At 37.9% G+C, this 20,649-nt stretch overlaps 1 protein-coding gene across 5 annotated transcripts in view; it reads right to left on the reverse strand.

Moving 5' to 3' along the window:
- The window catches only part of rgs12b (regulator of G protein signaling 12b), a 131,828-nt gene that overhangs the window by 28,043 nt on the left and 83,136 nt on the right, over positions 1 to 20,649 (reverse strand). For all 5 annotated transcript variants that reach the window (XM_041784925.1, XM_041784928.1, XM_041784927.1 and 2 more), the window contains exon 7: positions 1,952 to 2,121. In XM_041784925.1, coding sequence (XP_041640859.1) covers positions 1,952 to 2,121 — 170 coding nt within the window. The remainder of the gene's footprint in view (positions 1 to 1,951; positions 2,122 to 20,649) is intronic.

Here is a 20,649-nt window from a genome sequence, read left to right on the forward strand (position 1 = left end):
AATATTTTGCCTTGCATGACTAACCTGACAGAATATTGCTTAGCCTATGTACTATAAATTGTTTATACACCCCTGTTGAAATGCCACATTTTGATGGTGCAAAATTGAGGCAAAAATATATAATTTTAGAACTTTTTCCAACTTAAAAAAAAACATACAAAATACATTCGTAAAGTATTAAGCCCCCCTTCTCTTTTTTCAATTATGTTATATTGCAGCCTGATGCTACAATGAAAAAATAGGTTTTATTCTCATTAATCTACACTCAGTACCCCATCATGACAAAGTGAAAACAGAATTCTATAAATTATAGCAAATTTATGAAATAATGAAGTATTACATTTATGTAAGTATTCAGACCCTAAGCAAAAACCCTACTTTGTTAAGGTTCCTCTCATTTCTCTGGATTGTTACTGAGATGCTACACCTGAATTGTTTGGACATGATTTAGAAAGGCACAGACCTCTATAGAAGGCCCCACAGCTGACAGTGCATATCAGAGCAAAAAACAAGCCATAAGCTCAAAGGAACTGCTTGCACAGCTCACAGAGTAAGGATTGTTGCAAGGCACAAATGTGGGGCAAGCTATAAAAAAATTCTGCTGCACTGAAGGTTCCCCAGAGCACCGTGGCCTCTGTGATTCTCAAATGAAAGAAGTTTGGTACAGCCAGGGGTCACTCTTCCGAAAGCTGACCGCCTGCTGGGGCAAGAGAAGAGGAGCTGGGGAGAAGGGCTTTAGTAAGATAAGTGACCAATAACTGATGGTCACTGATTGAAATTTCAAGTGTTTTTGCAAAGGGTCAAAATAAGTATGTCAATGTGATAAATCAGTTTGCAAAAATGTATAAACTTCTGTTCCCACTTGCTCATTATGGGGTACTGAGTGTAGATTAATGAGAATAAAAATGATTTTTTTTCGACTGTAGCATTTGGATGTGACAAAACAAAAAGTTAAAAAAGTGAGGGGGTCTGAAAACTTGAATGCAACCACTGTTTAATATATTTCAGTTTTTTTTATTTTTCGTAAATTTGCTGTGTTTTTTATTCTGTTTTCCCTTTTTCATGACGGGGTTCTAAGTACTGATTAATGAGAATAAAAATGACCCTGAATGCACTGCATTTGGGTGACATTTCAACCTATTTTTTTTTTTAGACATCAAATTTGAGACAAAGCTTCTTTGATTGTGTTGCACTGAATCTTAATTTCCCTGAAACATTTGTAGGATTCCAAATTTTCCTTTTTTTTTTCTTTTAAGTTATTAACTAATTTGTAACTTGAGAGCCCAAAATTGCCATGAGTATTTTACAATTTACAATTCTTATTTGATTAATTTTTGTCAAAATTACTTACCATTCCATTCTTTAAATACAGCATTACTCTGAACGTAGTTTCCTGCATTCAGCACCCCGAACGCTCTCATGATTTAATACTAGCACACCCAACACAGAGCTACATACTGTAGTATGAAAAATCATACTACTTCAATAATAATTAACCATATCATTACTACTTGCCACTATCCATCCACTTGTCGGAGTTTTGGGGATGTTGGTGCACTTTTGGGATAACACAAAGCTCTCTTCCCAAAATTCCAAAATATATGATATTATTTTAGGGGTCACCTTAGGTTTGTCCAGTTACAGTTTATACCGCTTGATATTAAGCAAAAGGTCCATGATTTTATTTGCTGACTCACTAAAGAACAGCTGTCTAGACAGCTATTACGGCCATGTAGACCATCCCTATTTCTATATCTCCTCTTATTTTTCCTTAGGAAGCTTTGTGCAACATTAGAGAAACCACAGACTATCTGCTATGTGAATGTGCTGGCCAATACCAGTCACGTGGTCCTGTCTTGGCCAGGACATTCTTATAAATGAGATTCTTAATCTCAAAGAGGTTTTCCTGGTTAAATAAATCTAAATAAATAAATAATATGCGTTATGGTACCGAGAAGTAGCGGACTCCCACAGGGTCCTGCAGCAGTCTCTCAAAGCACACAGCCCAGCTGGCCACTCTCCTCTCTGTGTGGCGTCGATGGCTCTGAACACTAGGGAGGCTGGCATTGCTGTTCAGACTGTTGTCAGAGCTGCAGCCCTGAAGCTCTACGCTGTTGAGTTCTGTTCAAACACACAAATAACACATCAATTAGTTTTTAGTGGTAGTGTCACTAGAGGGGGTTAAAATCTTTGTGTAAGTCCTTATTTAAATAAATAAAGGATTTAATTATAAAGCTTTTTAGAATGTCAATATTGATTTCTAAATGTTTTGCTCATTGTGAACAGCTCAGCAGTGCAATCAATGTGTGGTTGGTCAACACAAGCCTCATGCATTGCTTTTTCATCACTTTTAAGCAAAATACCTCTATGCATTCTCACTCTTGTATTTTAAATTTCAAAGGGACATTAAAATTTTAACAACCCATCAAATTATACAAATTTTGATCAAGTGGTTCTCAACTTCCAGTGGGTTGCGAAACTGTGCCAGGGAAAGCACCAAGTGAACATACAACCCATCAACACATTTTTAAGGTTTTCCTGTGATGGCAAGCTAATTTTGGTCCTTTTCTCCAGATTGCAACTTATTATTCTCCTTTCCCCCAAATAAAAAAGCTGGGTTTTTTTTTCATTCTGTGGAGCATTTATGAGCTCAGGAACTAATCTAATGTTGGATAAGAGGGCCTGGCTTGCAATCTCTGCTCAAGCACATCCCAAAGGTGCTCGATGGGGTTTAGGTCAGGGCTGTGGGCCAGTCAAGTTCTTCAACACCAAACTCATCAAACCATATCTTTATAGTCCTTGCTTTGTGTACTGGGGCATAATGTGCAATGTTTACAAAATCAGATCTCAGAGACTTAACATATTGCACCCACTTTGCCCAATGTAATCTTATTTTTCTAGTGTTAAACTGACAGAGAGAGACCTTTCCATTTTGTAAAACTCAATTGTCACATACATCCAGTTATTTATTGCAGGTTTAACCAGTGACATCCATCTTTTGCTTACCTGCTGTCAACATTTTTTTATGCAAACACAAAGATACTTGTGCTCAACAGCAACAGGGCAGCAAGCAGTGTTTTGTTCTATTAGTCCCACAACACCTCCAGAGGCCTGAACAGTGATCTCCAGCGCCCCAGAGCCACCTGCCCACCAGGCCAACACAGAGACATTCTCTCTGTAGAGAGATTCAGTAGAAAAAGCTTAGCAAGAGGATGGGGGGAGGGAGAGAGGTATCTAAAGAAATCTTATTCCAGAGAAAAAGTCTCCTCTTATGTCTGAAAACAAATAATTTCTTCTTTCTGTACCATGTTACATAGGGATGTTATCTTATCCAATATAGTATCCATTTTGTTGGGTGTGAAGTCAAAATCTTAAGACCAGCTTGTGATTTTAACGTCTTTGTTACGACCGCGGTCGTAATCTGTTTTGTTGTGGTATATTGTATCTATTTCCTTTAATGTGGTTGTGCCTGGAGTGTGTATGCTGAATGTGTGAGACAACTATCTGGTCAATTAGGTACACCATCGCTGGTTGATGATTGGCTGATCTGGGTCCCGTGCGGACAGCTGGTAGGATGCTGTGGAGCTCGTCTTCGATTTAAGGAGGAGAAGTGATGTCACTGCGGTGCAGGGGGAGCCCCATCTCATTCATCTTTCAACCGGCCACGCCACAGCATCATTGTAGCCAAGCTCCGTAAATTGTTAACTTAAATAGTCTTGATGTAATATGGTAAGGTAGGGGTGAAATTTATTAGTTCATCTTTGTGTAGTAGTTAACCAGGGAAATTGATTTACGTTGTTGGTGGTTTAATTTAAACGTCTCTCCATTCCTTAGTTCTCTCAATTTCACCCTGAGGTATTCAGAGTCCTTTGTTATTGTGAACCTTTTAAGTTTGTGAAAATAAATTATAACTTCGTTAAAGTTGTTGTGGCAACTTGAGAGATGAGTGATTTGGGTCATCTTCATGTTGTGTCCTGGCCACCCCTAAATGGGGCATAACAGTCTTCCTCTTATTTACTTTATTTAAGCATTTCTAACCACAGTAGAAATGCGAAAATAAGTATAAGCTAAGTAGATTTTTCCCACAGATTTTCTAGTCTGTCTATATAACTTGCAGGTTTTTATCAGGTAGTGTCAGAGGTGGAAATGGTACATGACTATTTTACTCAAGTGGTAAAATTTAATTAAGTACAAGTACTGGTCTTTAAAAATACTCAACTAAAAGTAAAAAGCATTTTATTCAAAGTTTACTCTAAGTACTGAGTAGGTACTGAGGAGCTGTACTCAAAAAAGTATGTTAAAAAAACTACTCAATTACAGTAGTACAATTTGTTACTTTCCACCCCTGAGTAGTACTGCCTGTAAATGAATATTAGAAACTAATTTATATTCCTTATTTTTCCACTGTGCATCATAAGAGGGGTTGCACCAACACAGTAGTGCTCTAATCTGATCTGAGATGTAGTAGCGTTTGAGAGATGGTGGGCCCCAATGTCATCTCTCTTTTGGTAATTGCAATGCTCTATATTGTACTCTGGGCCTTTGTCCTAGCCATATGAATCTTAACATAGTTTTATCCAATTCAGTAAAATGATGTTTTACTTAATGTTAGTGGAAGGGATTGAAAAAGATATCAAATTCTTTGCAGAATATTGATTTTGACTTTCAATTCTTGAACTAAAACTTAAAAAAGGGTTGAGGTCAGTGTTAATTTCCTTGACTAATCTATGACTAAAAATGTTTGTTGACAGCCTTTCTTCTATGACAAAAACTAGACTAAGACTAACAAAATAGACCTGTTATGACTAAAACTGACAAAAACTAAGTTTAGTTTTCGTCAAGATGAGTAAAATTAGACTAAAATGTAATGTAGTTTTTGTCGGACATTCTAAATTTGTGATATTTCTCCACTGTGGGTTAATCTAAAAAAAAAAAAAAAAAATGCATCTGTAGCTATTCTGCCTCTCAGCTGTACAAAGCAGGGATCCCAGTTTTGGCAGGGTGCATAGAACACAGTACCATGACTTGGTACCATATTAAGGCAAGAGAATACATGCTTGGACTAAAAGTAAATACTTAAATTTGAGGACGTTTAATGGACTAAAACTAGACTAAAATGTTTTGAGTTTTCATCATCTAAATCTAGATCAAAACTAAAAGAAGTAGAAATGACTAATTGTAGCTAAAACTAAAATGCATTTCATTTAAAGACTAAAACTAAGACTAAAATTAAAAATAGCTGCCAAAATTAACACTGGTTGAGGTATCATCTTGCAAGATTTTTTGATCTTATCATACAGAGAGTTATAGTTTTTGGCTGGCCACTGAGGCCAGCCCTCCACATGGGTCTGCATGTGACTGATTGACTGAGTGAATGCCTCTACTTTCAGAGCCAAATACAGAATTGTGCTATGGGCAGGGTTTAGTTGTACCGAAAGCTGTTGCTAATGGCTGCCTCCAGTGCAGTGATTACCTTGGAAAAAGCTTTAGGCTCTTGGACCGATTTTATAAAACCAACAGGAAGTCCACATATCCAATTTTTGTTATAAAAAAAAGGCTAAAATTAGGCATTTTCAAGACTCTCACTTGGAAAAATTCCTCCTTTTAGTGAATCCATCCCACTTCAAATTTTATGTAGGTGTGAAAAAAGGCCTTATAAAAAAAGACATTTCCATAGCTCTTGTAGAGAACTCAAAAGGCATGGATGTGACTTGTCAAATTTTGATGACTTGCCATTTTGTGGAAGTGTACCATTACCTAAATATACGGGATCCCAGCTGCCTGTACTTGTTTGACTGCAGACCTCAAATAAAGACCAGGGCCTTAATTTACTAAAAGGCAGAAGGTACCTGGCCTTTATATGAAAAAGGTTTGTATTTGGAATCAGGCATTTAACTCTAATTCTCTCAGAGAACTTTTGTTCGTGTCTTTGAGCAAAACAAATGTAGTGTAACATCAATAGTAAAAGCCTACAACAGGGGTGTCAAACTCATTTTGGGACGGGGGCCGGATTTGCTCTAATTTAATGTCCTGCTGGCTGGACTTCTTTATAGGGAAGTCATCAGGCCCAGAGTGGCTAATCTGGACAACCAGGAGAGTTCCCTGTGGGCTGGGTTGCTTTCAGGGCCAGTAGGGCTGCCATACAGCAGCATTAAACAGGCTGCATTAGCAAGGATGGACACAGGCAGGAGCAGTTATTGTTTGAGTTACGTTTCCCCTCACAAAACTCTCTCTCTCTCTCTCTCTCTCTCTCTCTCTCTCCATGTGGTTGGTTGAGGGGAGTGGGCCATCCGTGTCCATCTGACAGGAAACAAAACCATTACATTGGTTCCACGTTTACCATGCCAGTGGTAGATTCCTCCAGCCTAAGACAGTTAAGGTAATAAACAAGCGAGAAAGATGGATAACTAGAAAAGCACTCGGAGAGTGCAGACCTCTGCCATTAGCCCTATCTCCCAATAGAAAAGAATCCTTTAAAAAATGTCTGGATCCAGACGGTGATCTGGATCACCACCAAAATCGAATCAGTTCTTCCTTATGCCATTTCTGACATTTCCTGAAATTTTCATCAAAATCCATCCAGAAATTTTTGAGTTATGTTGCTAACAAACTAACAAACAAACCCTGTCGATCACATAACCTCCTTGGCGGAGGTAATAACTAGAGTGAAGATGGCGAAAGAGTTAGACTAAAAAATGGAGAGCTTTAGAAGCTCACGTGACTAAATATGCACATTTATTTATTTAGTTATTTTTGTAAATGTTATTAATTTTCAGAAACATTAACAGCAGCAGAGGACAACCAAACAACATAGAACCAATACAAAACATGAATAATATAAAAAAAACATGACTAATACACAACCTGACAAAAAAACATGACAAATACAAAACCTGACAATCACAAAACATAACAAATACAGAACAGAACAAGTCTCAAACTTAACAATGACATTATGACAAGACAGCACCAAGATCAAGACTCAGCCATGGAACATCAAATAATGTGTAGTTATCAGAAGTAGTGTAACACGCCCATGCTAAAAAAAGAAATCTGCAGTATTGTAATATACCGCATTAATAAATAAAAATGGAAAATAGGAGCAAGAAAAGTCATTTCAGTCAGTACGCCTCATTCTTTCTCTGTTACATGATAACTTTTAGGAGCTGGGATTCCAACCAAAAGTTAATCCGCCCCACCTCAGTAAATCTGTAATTTCAAACGGTAAGTGAACTAAAACAGGTTGCCAGATTTTGAAAAAATCTTTCAATTTAGCAGAAAAGCTTTCCATTGGTATAACTTTGTATAGCTCTCTGTACCACTGTGTTACTTTTGGGGGTTTCTCTTTTGGTCCACTGAAAAAGAAAACAACGTCTAGCTAGTTGCAACAGTTTCATAAGAAGAGTGTGTTGTGAGGGGTTGATAATAAAACCTTGTGGTGGGAATCCCAGCAGGAACAATGCCGGTTCAGCTTTAATTTTTATATGTAAAATTGTGCTAAGCACTTTTTAAATATTTTTCCAAAAACGTGCAATCATAGGACATTGCCACATTAGGTGAAAATAAGTCCGTACTTCCTTCTGACATTTTTTACATAGGGGAGATATGTTGGAGCTGCATTTATTAAGAAACTCTGGTGTACGTTGTATCCTATGAAGTATTCGATACTGACTTTCCTTAAACCGGTTACATGTAAAGATTTTATTAGATGATGAAAATATCTTTGACCAGGCCCTGGTGATTTTCCTCCTTGTAAATTCCCAATAGCCTCACGTATTTCTGGTTCAGTGATCGGAGCACATAAAGTTGTCCTTGCTGCATCAGACAAAGTTGGTAATGCTATTTTGTTAAAAAAAAAAGACAAAAAAAAAAAAAAACGTCACTTAGGGTGTTTACATTCAGATGAATAGAGGTCCTCATAAAAATCCTTCAAAATTTTAACAATGTTTTAGTCTCATAGTGTCTTATTCCATTTTTGGCTTTAAGTGAAGATATTATGTTGTTTGCCTTTCGGCCGTTAGCTATGGGGTGCTAGTAGCCTTCCTGGTTTGTTGCCATACTCAAAAAAAATGGTGTTTTGTGAAGAAAATAGCTTTTTCTGCCTTTCAGTTAAAAGCTGGTCAAGGAAGGAACGCGCTGTTTCAAGTTTTTCTTGTGTTTTCTTTGTAGGGGAAGATTTAAATTCAACTTCTAGTTTGTTTATTATATCCCCTAGTTCTAACTGTGCCTTTAATCTGTTTTTCCTTTTGGCGATGTGTATGAGATAATTGCTCCTCTCATAAAAGCTTTGGCTGTTTCCCATAATATTGATGCAGATGTGTCTGGAGTGCGGTTTGCAGATAAAAAAATGTTTAACTGATCGTTCATGTATGATATAAAAGAAGAATCACTGAGCAAAACAGGGTTAAAATGCCAATGCCTAAACTGAGGGTCATAATATGGACGATCTAATTCCAGAACAACTGAGGAATGATCCAAAACAACACATGAATTAATCCTACACAGTTGTGTACAATCCAGAACAGCTCTTGACATAAAAACATGTAATCAATGTTTGAAAAACTTTTAAATGGATGTGAGAAGAATGTATAATCCCTTTCTTTTGGGTTTATTATCCTCCAAGCATCAAGCAGTCCTAGTTCAGAGCATAATTCCTTAGTTGCTTTTGACATTTTTGATGATGGTAATTGTTTAGAAGGATTGTAATCCATTACCATATCCAGTCTACAGTTGAAATCACCTCCCATAATTACTTTAGTACTGGAAATTGATGAGACATCTGAAAGAAGTCTAGAATAAAATTCTCTGTCAAATGTGTTTGGGGCATAAATAGAACCAATTAACACATATTCCCCAAAGAGAACACCTGCTATCAAGATATACTTCCATTTTTATCTGAAATAGCTTTATCAATGTGAAGTTAAGTTTTCTTATGAATTATTATTGCTCCTCCCCTACTCCTAGAGTTATACGATGAATACAAGACCTGTCCGGCCCATTCCCTCTTTTTAGATGCTCAATCAGTGAGATGAGTCTCTTGTAGCAGTGCTATTCCAATATTATTTTTCTTAAATTCAGATAGAATCTTTCGCCTTTCAACTACACTGTTGATGCCCTTAATATTTACTGTGGTTATTTTGATAACACTCATTTAGTGCAATCCATAGTATCTGTGTCTGTGCTTTTTGAACTACTGGTAACAATGTGTACCAGACTTTTGATGAAAGAGGTGCTGTCAAAAGAAAAAAAGTGACAATAACTGACTACACATAAATACAAACACTTATCTAAAAAAAGAACTTCCAACCAGTGAGATATAATATGTGCTGTTTTTAATGCCATAACAGTGCATTTGACAAATACTCTGCATGTCAATGCAATACACTATGGAAGCGTGTGCTGCCATAACCTCAATATCCCTCACTATCAGACTTACCCCCCTACACAGCTCATCCAATTGTGAACAAAAATTTTCTCAAAAATGAACCCTTCAAAATTGTATGACACAATTGCCACTTTAGACTATGAACAATGGACTTGCCTGTGCTTCACAAAAAGGGGGATCAAAATAAGAACTGTCATTTTCATGTCAGTTGCATTTCATCATAACTCACATCTAAACAGGGCAAAAACATCATATATTTAATCTATTCTGCGTATTTCATATATTCTGGGTTTATGAAGAAAAAAGAAGAAAAAAGGGTCGCCAACACAAAAAACGTCTCTTCAGGATACAAAATGTCTACCATAGACCACCCGGGAGCCACCCTGGAACTTGAATAAGGTATTTGTTAAAAGTTTGCCCTGTAACATGATTAAACAATAACTAAAACATTGCACACATGGCTACATCCATGGGTTATGTTAGAAATCAGAGGAGTAACATCATAGTATGATTCTTTTAAAACCCACCGTGTTCATCCAAGGGACTGGAGAAATGTCTCTGCTTCTTCTGCTGTTCGGAACCTGCGCTCTGTACCCGTCCTGCAGTGTTTCTTTTCTAACAGCAGCGGAGAGATCTTGTTGTATGAAGAAGGACTGTCCATCATGTTGGAGGTTCTGTTTCGCCTCAACAGCTGCCATAATTTTGACTTTATCTCTGGAATTACGGAGTTTAATTATTACTGGGCGATTCCACTGCTCCCTCGACGCCAGGCTTCTATGGGGTCTGTCGATCTTTATGCAGCTTTTCTCCAACTTCAGTCCAAGGATTCTAGGAAGCCATGTGTTGTGTTCTAAGAGCTAATCCTCCCCAGGCCAGTAGGTGGCACTGTGTTACTGTGTGTTACTCCTGTTACTCAAGTGAAGAAGTGAAGGAGTGTTATGTTTTTGAGAATGTACACAGTAAAGTGAAGATGAGAATGTGGTTCTCTGTCCAGTGGTTCTTTTACATAAGTTAATCCAAATACATAACAAAATTGGGGACGAGGATGGCCGTGGCTACTACTCCTTTGCCTCCTGTGTTCCTACAGTGTCCTGAAGAACCTGCAATGCCCTTTTGAAACATGGCTAAAGATGTTTGAGAAGTACAAGCTTGCAATCGGCGTGGAAGGAGCTAAGTGGCACGACGCCCATAAGCGAGCTGTTCTGCTGCAAAGCAATGGAACCGAGGCCCAGAGGATTTTCTACACCTTAACCAGCACAGGAACTACTTATGACCATGCTGTGGTGGCTCCCCAAGATCACAAGCTGAGAGACAGAGTTGCAAAGAAACAACTACACCTGAAAATATACACGGATGCCATAAGACATGCCAAGATACCTAAACTGCACACAGGAAGCCTAGTGCGTGTGAGAAACCCCTTGCACGCCAAGAAAGGAAAGTCTAAGTTCAGTAAGCCTCTTCAAGTAATAATACAGAAAGGACCTCACAGCTATACACTGACTGATGGGAAGATTTGGGATACTTTGCGGCTGTCTGTGCTACCAGAGACCTTCACTCCTCCAACAGAGGAATCACAACCTACAGAGCCAGAGAAATAGAAAACAACCTGCTTGGATAAAAGATTATGTCACTTAAAAGTAAACTTGCAAAGCAGATGGATATGCCCGTTTCCTTGTTTTTCACTGGCGAATCCATCTTGCAAAGCTCCCATCTGAACCGTTTGGGCCCGGTTAGAAATTGACAGGACCAATCAGTGATGAGGAGCAGTAATTTCAGGCGCAGCAGCGTCGTGACGTAAACAAGCAGCAGCAAGAGCTGGTGCAGTTATGGTGGAAAAGATTAGCGTGGATTTTGCTAAAGCGCCAGTTTTATCAGAATTTGACCACATTTCTTTGTTAAAAGAAGAACAAAGAACAGCAGTTAGTTGTTTACTTTTCAAAAATGACAAAAGTCAAGTACTTAGATGTCTATAGTCACCATGTTTTGCGCTATTCCTCAGTAGCTGCGTATGCGCAGCTTGCTAGCGGCTACGTCATGTGCTTTGTTGCCCTGATTGGCCCATAGAGATGTGACGGACAGAACGTTCACCCAATCATACTCAAGTGAAGAAGTGAAGGAGTGTTATGTTTTTGAGAATGTATACAGTAAAGTGAAGATGAGGATGTGGTGCTCTGTCCGGTGGTTCTTTTGCATAGGTTAATCCAAATACCTAACACCTTGTTTCAAAGAATTGTATGGGTTGTTACGGTGAGTACTTGCACTTGTGTGTTTGAGATTGTTTGAGCTGTTTATCTAAGCTCGCCACTTTGTCCTCCATGGTAGAAACTCTTTCTTCAGCCTCAATGATACGTTTTGCTTGGATATCGAGTTTGTTGTTTATGCTATTCAGAGTAGCATTTAGAGGCACAAGTTTCTTTTCCATGACTTTGCTGATGTTTTTGGTCACTTCACTGATTAGCATAGCCATGTCTAGGTTGTTGGAGTCCATTGTGCTTGGCTCACCGCTGTTTGTTGCTTCATCAGCCTCCACTGAAGTTGTATCTTCTTGAGATTAAGACTTGTCTTGTGAACCGAGGCATCTTCAAATTGTCGACATTCAATTGTGTTTTAGACATGTTAATTTCTTGTTAGCGTGGTAAAGAAGAGTCAGTTGTTAACAATATGGCAGGAGCTCAGCTGACACACGTCTATCTGGCAGCCATCTTCGAAAAAAAAAAAATCTATATATTTTTGTTATGATGAGCTCACAGCTTGATGTAAATGTGCTAAGTGGAGATCACACAGGCAAGCCAGCAGACCCAGGTGTTCAACACATTACTCAGCATAGACCGTGCAAACCAATTTCAAGTTTCTAAATCAAATCAATGAAATGTCCAATTTCATAGCGTATACAACAACGTATAAGTAGCTACACAACACAAATAAGCTCTAAGCAAATAGCAACTGTGTTACAAGAACTCTACCTTTGCAGCTGCTGCCCCTCCCCCAGTATAAGAATGGAAAGATAAGATTCAGTCAATGTTGATGTAGAAAAGAGTACAGTATTGACATGATATGTGAATAATACTAACTTGACTAACAAATGATTGGAAAAAAGGGTTTTATGAAGGAAAAACTTAAAACGACCATAAAACCTGTAACTCAGAAACTGAGTGGCATAGAAGGACATAGTAATGGAAAAAGTCAAAATTCTGAAATAAAAATATTGATTTTTATTCTTTTCTAGTTGTGGGAACAGGAGTAGCAGGCCCCAGTATAGAGCTCAGTATAGTATAGAGCTGATTGTTGCTGTCAGGAACACACAAGGCCCAGGCTAGCTGTTGTCCTACAGTGTGAACATAAATACATGGCTAAACTGGTTCCTGAATATCACAACCTATGCAACAGAGCATTGTATAGAGCTCAGTCTTCTTTTGTTTTCACATTTTTACCTCTTTTGCAAGTTTTTATCATTATTTTTCTTCAGGTCTGCACTGTAAATACCACTGCACATTTTTTCACTGTAAATAAATTCACCTGGACTGCATTTTTTGGAAGCTTTGACTCCATTTTGAGCCTAACCCACTAGGCCATCCTTTCAATAATTAATATATTTAATCTGCAATTTAATAACTTTGGTGAAAGGTTTTGAACTAAAGTGGGTTGGTCTGAGCCATGAAACTCCAGGGCTAAAAATGTATCCTACTCTGGCCCTGGACGACAATATGACCAAATATTGATTAATCGGCTTCTGGAATATTTCTAAATATAAATGATCCAATATTAGATGCATGTGCCCTTTAATGAGTGCTGAATATTTACACAAAAAATGTTAAGTACATATGAGGACAAAATTATTAGCCCCCTAATTAAATTTTCATTGATTTAAACTAGCGCTGTTAATGTTAACGTGTTAACGCTCATGATTAATCTTGAAACCTTAACGCGTTAAAAAAAATAATAATGTAATTTAATCATATGAACAAGTTTGACCACAATTTCCTCCCGTAGTCCTCCAACGCAGATGTTTATGTGCTTGCGGGTGAAGAGGTGAGAGGCGGGTCAGACACAGCCAGCGGTAATGAGTGAGGAGACAGACCCTGGTCTGCTTAAGGGCAATTTTCTTTTTAAAAAGCTGGCAAATGGAAGTTGAGATAAAACCAAAGTTGTACATACTGCAGTGATGAACTGTCTTTACACTGAAGCACAAGTCATAAGTACCATCTTTGGGCAAAGCACATCTTTGCTAATGTTAGCAAAGATGCTAACAACAACACGGGATCAAGCCATGGTCATCAAGCTACACTGGCAGAGTCCAGCAGACCTGGATTTGTCCACACAACTACAACGTCTAACCAACTAATGCAATCGGTAATGGATCGTAAAAGACTGAAAACCATCACCATCACTGATGACAAGGGGCTTAGAGACTACAGATGGAGATCGATACAGGGTTCTGTGTTTTTGAAATACCGGAAAATCAATAACATTTTAGCTTATCAATACTACTATCGAGCCTCACAGGCTCTATGACGTAACGTCATTTTAAGATATAACTGGTTCAAAAAAACACATCAGTTCTTGCAAGGGGAACATAATAGCACATCAATATTGTACATCGCATTAAACCAAAATGCGGTACCTTCAAATCATACCACTCTCTTCGGCTGCTTCAGGACAGTTTTCTTCTTCAGCTACTCAGATATATGATAAAAAATGTTTCAAAACATTGTAACATGTCCTGTTTGATAAAAATAACAATCCAGTGTTGACATATGTGGTGGAATTGGCAAAATTTAAGTTGATTAGCAAACTTTACGACCTGAAAGATGAAAAATATGAGGCATTCAGGTAACCTCAGTAAATTAGACAATTATATTTTATATGGTATGATGCATTCAAATGTAACATAAAAATGGGAAAATTTAGTCGAGAGACCACTGGACATCAGTCTAGACCAGTGGTTCTCAATTGATCCAGACATGGGACCAACCGCCTGCTGTAATGTGTAGTAGGGACCCACATTTTTGGGGGGATTTTTATGGAATTAATTCGACAAAAATGTGGAAATTTGGTACTTGGTAGGGACACAACAAAAGGCTGAACAAAGAGTGGATGAAACTTTGGCAGGACATGCACGCAAACATTTAATTTCACTATGTTTTACCATTATCTCACTTTTTTATTGAAAGGTGACAAGACATTTTGACATTAACATGGGAATACTAACTTTCTTGAAAATATTTCCATCTAAAATAACAGGATACATAAGTGAAAATCTAAAATAAAAAATCTAAATTTACTATCTTTCCTGAAAAATAACGTTTATGGAGAGATGTTTGCCAAGGGATGCAATATCAGAGATACTTTGTCTTTTTGTTTTTTCCTGAAACCAGTTCCCAACCGACTGAAAACAGCCCCCCGACCCACTTTTGGGTCCCAAACCCCCAGTTGAGAACCACTGGTCTAGACTGCCTTGGGGTAACAGCACACCTGATCATTCACTTTACAGCAGAAGTTATTTTGTACCTGATGTGTTTGTCTGCTGTGCTTGTTTGCCGTTTATAAATATTCCTGCTCATAGAATTAAGACATTCTGATTTACAAACCATTGCAACTAAGCTGACATGTTAAAGTTTAAAAACTATAGTTAATATTTCTTTATTTAAATACCATACTTTAACTTATTTTATCTCAAACTAAAATAAAAATAAATGCTAGTATTTTCAATGTATGATTTACAAATAATATTTTTTTCATAAAGCATTTTCAATGTGCTGTACATAGAATTAAAAGAATAAAAATAAAACACTTAATGATAAAAACCTTTAGAAATCTAAAATAACATAAAAATATACTTAAACTATAAGAACAGATATGCTGTGATCTGTAATCATGATTAATCACAGCATATTGCTGTGATTAACTTGATACATTTTTTAATCGAGTAACAGCACTAAAAACAGGTCAAAAATGCCTTAGGCCATTATTTCAAGAAGGTGACGATACTTATGGTCGGGTATTCACGCACAACTGTGGTAAGTTTCCAATAAGTTACATCTTCAGTTCACTGCTATTTAGTGATTATAGTGCACATATTTTTGCTAAGGCGGAAAAAAAATGATTAGCTTAAAAGTTGTGCAATGCATTTACTTGAAATTTTTGGTAAAATTGAACAAAACAGCAGCCAAATCTTTTTGTGCATCAACTAAGGTATATGGGGAATACTGCATGTAACATGGACGTTTTTGTGGAGGCAGAGAGCATGTCAAAGGTGATGAATGTTCTGGGCACTCATGCAAATCTAAAATGTTCAAACTAATTGAAAAAATTATTTGAAATGATCGATGACTCAGTACAAGAATGACGGCAGAAATGGCCTCTACTGATAAAGAAACAGTTCGGCAAATTTGCATAAACATTTGAACATGACAAAAGTATGAACCAAAGTTGTCAAAAACTTCTGACTCCTGATCAAAAGTTAAAAAAAAACAAAACATTTTGAAACAAACTGAAGGTAAACAACGTTTTTCAGAAAGAGTGATTACATGCGATGAAACTTGGATCTTCAAATATGATCCTGAGACAAAACAGCACTCAGTGCATTGAAAACACCATCGCCACCAAGAATGAAGAAAACATAACAAAGCAAATCCAAATTCAAAACCATGTTGATTGTTTTCTTTTTTGGATTAGTGGGTTCCAGAAGGGTCAGTGGATAATCAATTCTATAACATACAGGTTCTAGACAACTGTCTGAAGAAAGAGACCATGGTTGTAGAAAAATGATTTCATTCTTCACCAAGACAATGTGTCAGCTCACACTGAGATCTTGGTAATCAGTTTCTGGCCAAAAAAAAACCCAAAACAAATCACAGTGCTCTCTATTCACCTGACCTACCACCATGTGACTTTTTATGTTTTTCCTAAAACCACTTCTGAGATCAAAGAAACACATTTTGAGTCTAGTGTTAGGATTTAAGAAAAGACCAACAGAGACTCTAGGACAGCCGTCTGAAGAAAACCTACTGCACACTTTTGATCAGTGGAAGACCGGAATACAGCAGTGTGTTGATGCAGAAGGGGAGTATATTGAAGGAGAAAGAAACTGAAAAATGTTTATGTTCCATAAAAATGTATTACAGCATTAGTCATGTTTTATAATAGCCATACCTGGTATCACTTTTTTTGAGTGGGTCATGGGGGCCTAAACTCTTCTTAGATATGATTAGGAGGGGCTCAGTAGAAAAAAGGTTCCACAGAGGGTTTTGGTGGTTTGTTTTTCTTGTTGTTTTTGAGTTATATATAAAATCTAAAAACTTGAGACAAACATGCCAAAAGTTGCCAAAAAAATCCAGTTTTAGTTCAAAAAGGTGGAGTCACGTACTTAATGAAAACAGAACATTTTCTTGCATCATTATTTAGTCAAAATGATATTATACTTTGGTTTTCTACGATCTGTCACTCAAATCTGATAAAATGTACCCATAGTACAAATGCAGTTGACTGAGTTATCGATGGTAATTTTATTGACATTGTAGCCATAAGTCAGTATTATTGGTTGTTTCTGTCCATATCACTACTTCTCATTCTCCTTCTATCCCACTTTCTTGGCCCACCTAGTCACAGATGGTAGCTGACAGTCACCCAGAGCCTTCGTCCAAAACAGCCTATCCATTTCCTTTATCCAGGATCTACTGATATACTGCTTATCCTGGACAGGGTTACAGGGGTCATAAGCCAATAACAGCTGTCATTAGACAGGAGGCAGGGTCTAACCTGACTTGCACAAAACACAGCTCCAACATATAGGGTCACTGACACATCAATCTAATCAAAATAATCAAAAAGATTGGCAGCAACTCACATATCCACAGTGAGAATATGCAAACTCCAAACAGATAGCTGATAAGCTGGGATTTGGAACCTGAAGCTTTCTTCCTGTGATGTGACAGCTTTAACCACTACACAACTATGCTATATGAGTGCAAATTAAGTTTACAAAACACACAGGGGAACTGGATTATTTCAATTCAGTTTCTAACAACTTTTTTAACAAAATGTAATAAGCTAAACAATGATATTAAATCCATGACCTGTGAGGGAAAGGTAAAAAAAAAGTCATTATAGCTAAATCTTGTACAAATATGTGGAACTTGAACATACACATTGCTCTGGAAACCACTGGACTTTGTGGTAAGATCCACTTTGATGATACAAACTTAAATTGGAACAGTATCCATCTACATAAGAAATAGTCAGTTATGTTCCTTAACATCGTTGCATGTTTCCATTAAAAAATCTTTAATTCCTATAAACTACATTTCTGCATTTTATATGTGATGTCTGATATACAGTTAGTCTTGGTGGTTTTTTATACCCATCTATGCGTCTTCTGGGTGTGGTTTTCATATATGACACATATGGCCCTTTTCTACACCCACAAGCATACTTAGTTTTTAGTCTCCATAGAGCACACCCACTTCTAAATAGAGAGGATGCCCAAAAAAGAATATCCTCCAATTGATTCTTCGTGACTCTTAAAGAATCAATGGAAGAAGAATCACATGAATTATTCATGAAGGTACTTGAGGATTTTGGTGCAATATTAATAAAGAATATGTACATTAAGAATGTACCACTTCTGCACACACCACTACACCACTGTGCACATTTAAGGTGGAATCAGCTTAAAAGATAGATAGTTGGACTGAAGGTCCAATTGAGCTCAGTCAGCAAACTTTAACTTCCATATTTGCAGAGCATAAAACACAAGAAAAAAAAACTTGTTATTGTAGAATCAAGAGCAGAAAACCTACCTGTTTCTGTATTCTCATAATAGCCATAATCCCTCTGACTTTTATCCCATAATGGGAGGAAAGAAGTGAAGACCCAGAGCGATTATACTGTTTGGATCAACAGCTACATAGTACAAAAAAATTAAAAAAATAACAGTGTAGTCTTGCAAACTCCCACTGTGATCAATTTTTTTTCCAATGCTTGTAATGAAACTTAAAAGAAAAACATCTTTTGACGAACATAAAGTAAAGGTAATACTCAACATAAAAGCTTTTTTCACACTGTACTGCAGCAACTGTCTTCTCACCTGGGTACAGCTGGTAGGAGCCTGTATGATGCCAGCGGGGCATGTAGCGAATCCTAAGGGGCAACCAACCCCCTCCATCCATATTCACCCTATCAGGGCTCCTGGCTGAGTCACTTACACTGGGTTGCATACATAGTACAAGACAGGGTACAAACAAACACACGTGTGCACACCCATATATACACACACACCAGACAAAATTACTGGAAGGAGGCAAGCAAGAGATTAAAAAAGGAGGACAAGGTGAAAGAGACTGAATCTAAGGGAGACTGTTGGTCATAAGCTACCTGGATGAAAACCTGAGAGACCAAAGAGAGTCAGGTCACAACACACACGCACACACCATTCATACACATACACACACACAAACCTTTTACAGGTTGGTAAGTGATACAAGCACTTGCAGGCCTAGAAAAGATAAATAATTCAATGCCAGGAACACACAGGGAACTAAAAACGCAGACATGCAAATACATGAACTCACACAGTACACACACACACATACACCCAAACATACACTAAGAAAACCTGCAGTATTCAAGCAGCAATAGTGCTACAAACATACCCATGCACACACAAAATAAATGCACAGTATGTAAATACTGCCACCAGGGGGCTCTTGATTGAAACAATAACTATAAACATAGAGAGAGGTTTGAACTATTAAGCTCCCCCCAACCTCTACACCTTACTGTCATGAAGGTAGGATTCCACTCAAGAAATCCATAAGGGGAACTTTCTGTACAGAAAGCCACAATTTTTATTTTGTGGATGTTTTTCACATTTTGTAGAAGAAAAGCTGTTAAAAGTAGCCTTCCTGTGAAAATCACTTAACATTTTAGAGTAGCTTGCAGCATGAACCAGAACCAGAACCAAGAACCTGGCTTACACCTTCTGGTCCATCGGTCAATTCATTGGTCAATGAGCTCTCATCTATCCAAATTCTTGTTGACTGGGGTGGCAGCAGAAGAAGTGAGAAACAGGAAATTTGCAGAACGCAGGGGTAGGCAACCAAGGTAGAAGGGAACAAGCATGGCAGTGATGCAGAATATTATAACTTCTAATTGTTTCAAAGCAGTAAAATCTAAAGAACTCAGAAACAACACACCTTCAGCTCGAGTGAAGATGCAGGACTATGCAGGATTTTGTCACTGCTCTATCCTCCATCTTCTGCCTGTTTATTCTATTTTTACAGTAATGTATCTCTTTTGTTAAGTTGGTCCTGAGGTTGGGCTCAGCTTTTCTGAGATACAGTGGGAGGGGCTCCAAGGAGAAAGGCTGGGAACCACTGCTCTTCACAAAAACACTGTAATTATATATTTGAAGGACCCTCTTGAAATCCTTAAGATTAATATGCTGTTCCAAGTTTTTTGCTACTTTGAAGGCCTTGACATCACCCCACCACCACCATTACCACTCCCTTGCTCTTGTTATGAAGCTGCTTTGCTCCAAGTATAACCTTCCCTTTCTCAAAATCAAGACTGCAATAAATCAACAAGACTAGGTAAAAACCTAGCATATGGCTGACAGCATCTATCTTGGATGCTTGTTGAAATGCCTGACTGAAATGTGTGTTCTGGCAGAGTGATGTTGTCATGATTGTTAGTAGGTTATTATTGCTAGCCAAAGGTATAGTAAGTGGTTACTGAAATGTAAAAAGCTACATGTTGCCCTCTCTCTCTGTCTGTCTCCTTCTGTGTATGAGGAGATGAAACCTCATCCCCCCTCCCCTCCTGCTTTCTTCTACCGCATCTGATTGGTTAAACACAGACATACATCGAGTCAGCTGCAGGGAGAAAACGGAGGGGGGAAATATGGTCTCTGTATTCTCTGCTATTACTGCATGAATGGAAGACAACGCAACAGAAAAAGAGCAAAAAGCTGTCCTCTGCACAAGACAAGCTGTCAGTGTGGCTTTGTGCCCTGATTTCAACAAAAACAGCGCCTAGGTTGGATTAAACAGCAGCGGTCCTACTGCGACATCCAAGCTAACAGCTAACGCTGGAGTAAAACGGGGCAAGCTCACCGCCATGATCAGAAAAACATACCAAAACAGACAGGAAGTGGAGAGAGAACATTTTTTTCTGTCACAGAAAGCTTTCCGTGTTGCTCTCACTGCTAACTGTGTGAAGAAATGTGTTGTTCTGGCTAAGGCCAAGCTAACGTTCGGCTAGTCCAC

This window comes from Cheilinus undulatus, linkage group 4 (assembly GCF_018320785.1).
Source record: "Cheilinus undulatus linkage group 4, ASM1832078v1, whole genome shotgun sequence".
NCBI lineage: Eukaryota > Metazoa > Chordata > Actinopteri > Labriformes > Labridae > Cheilinus > Cheilinus undulatus.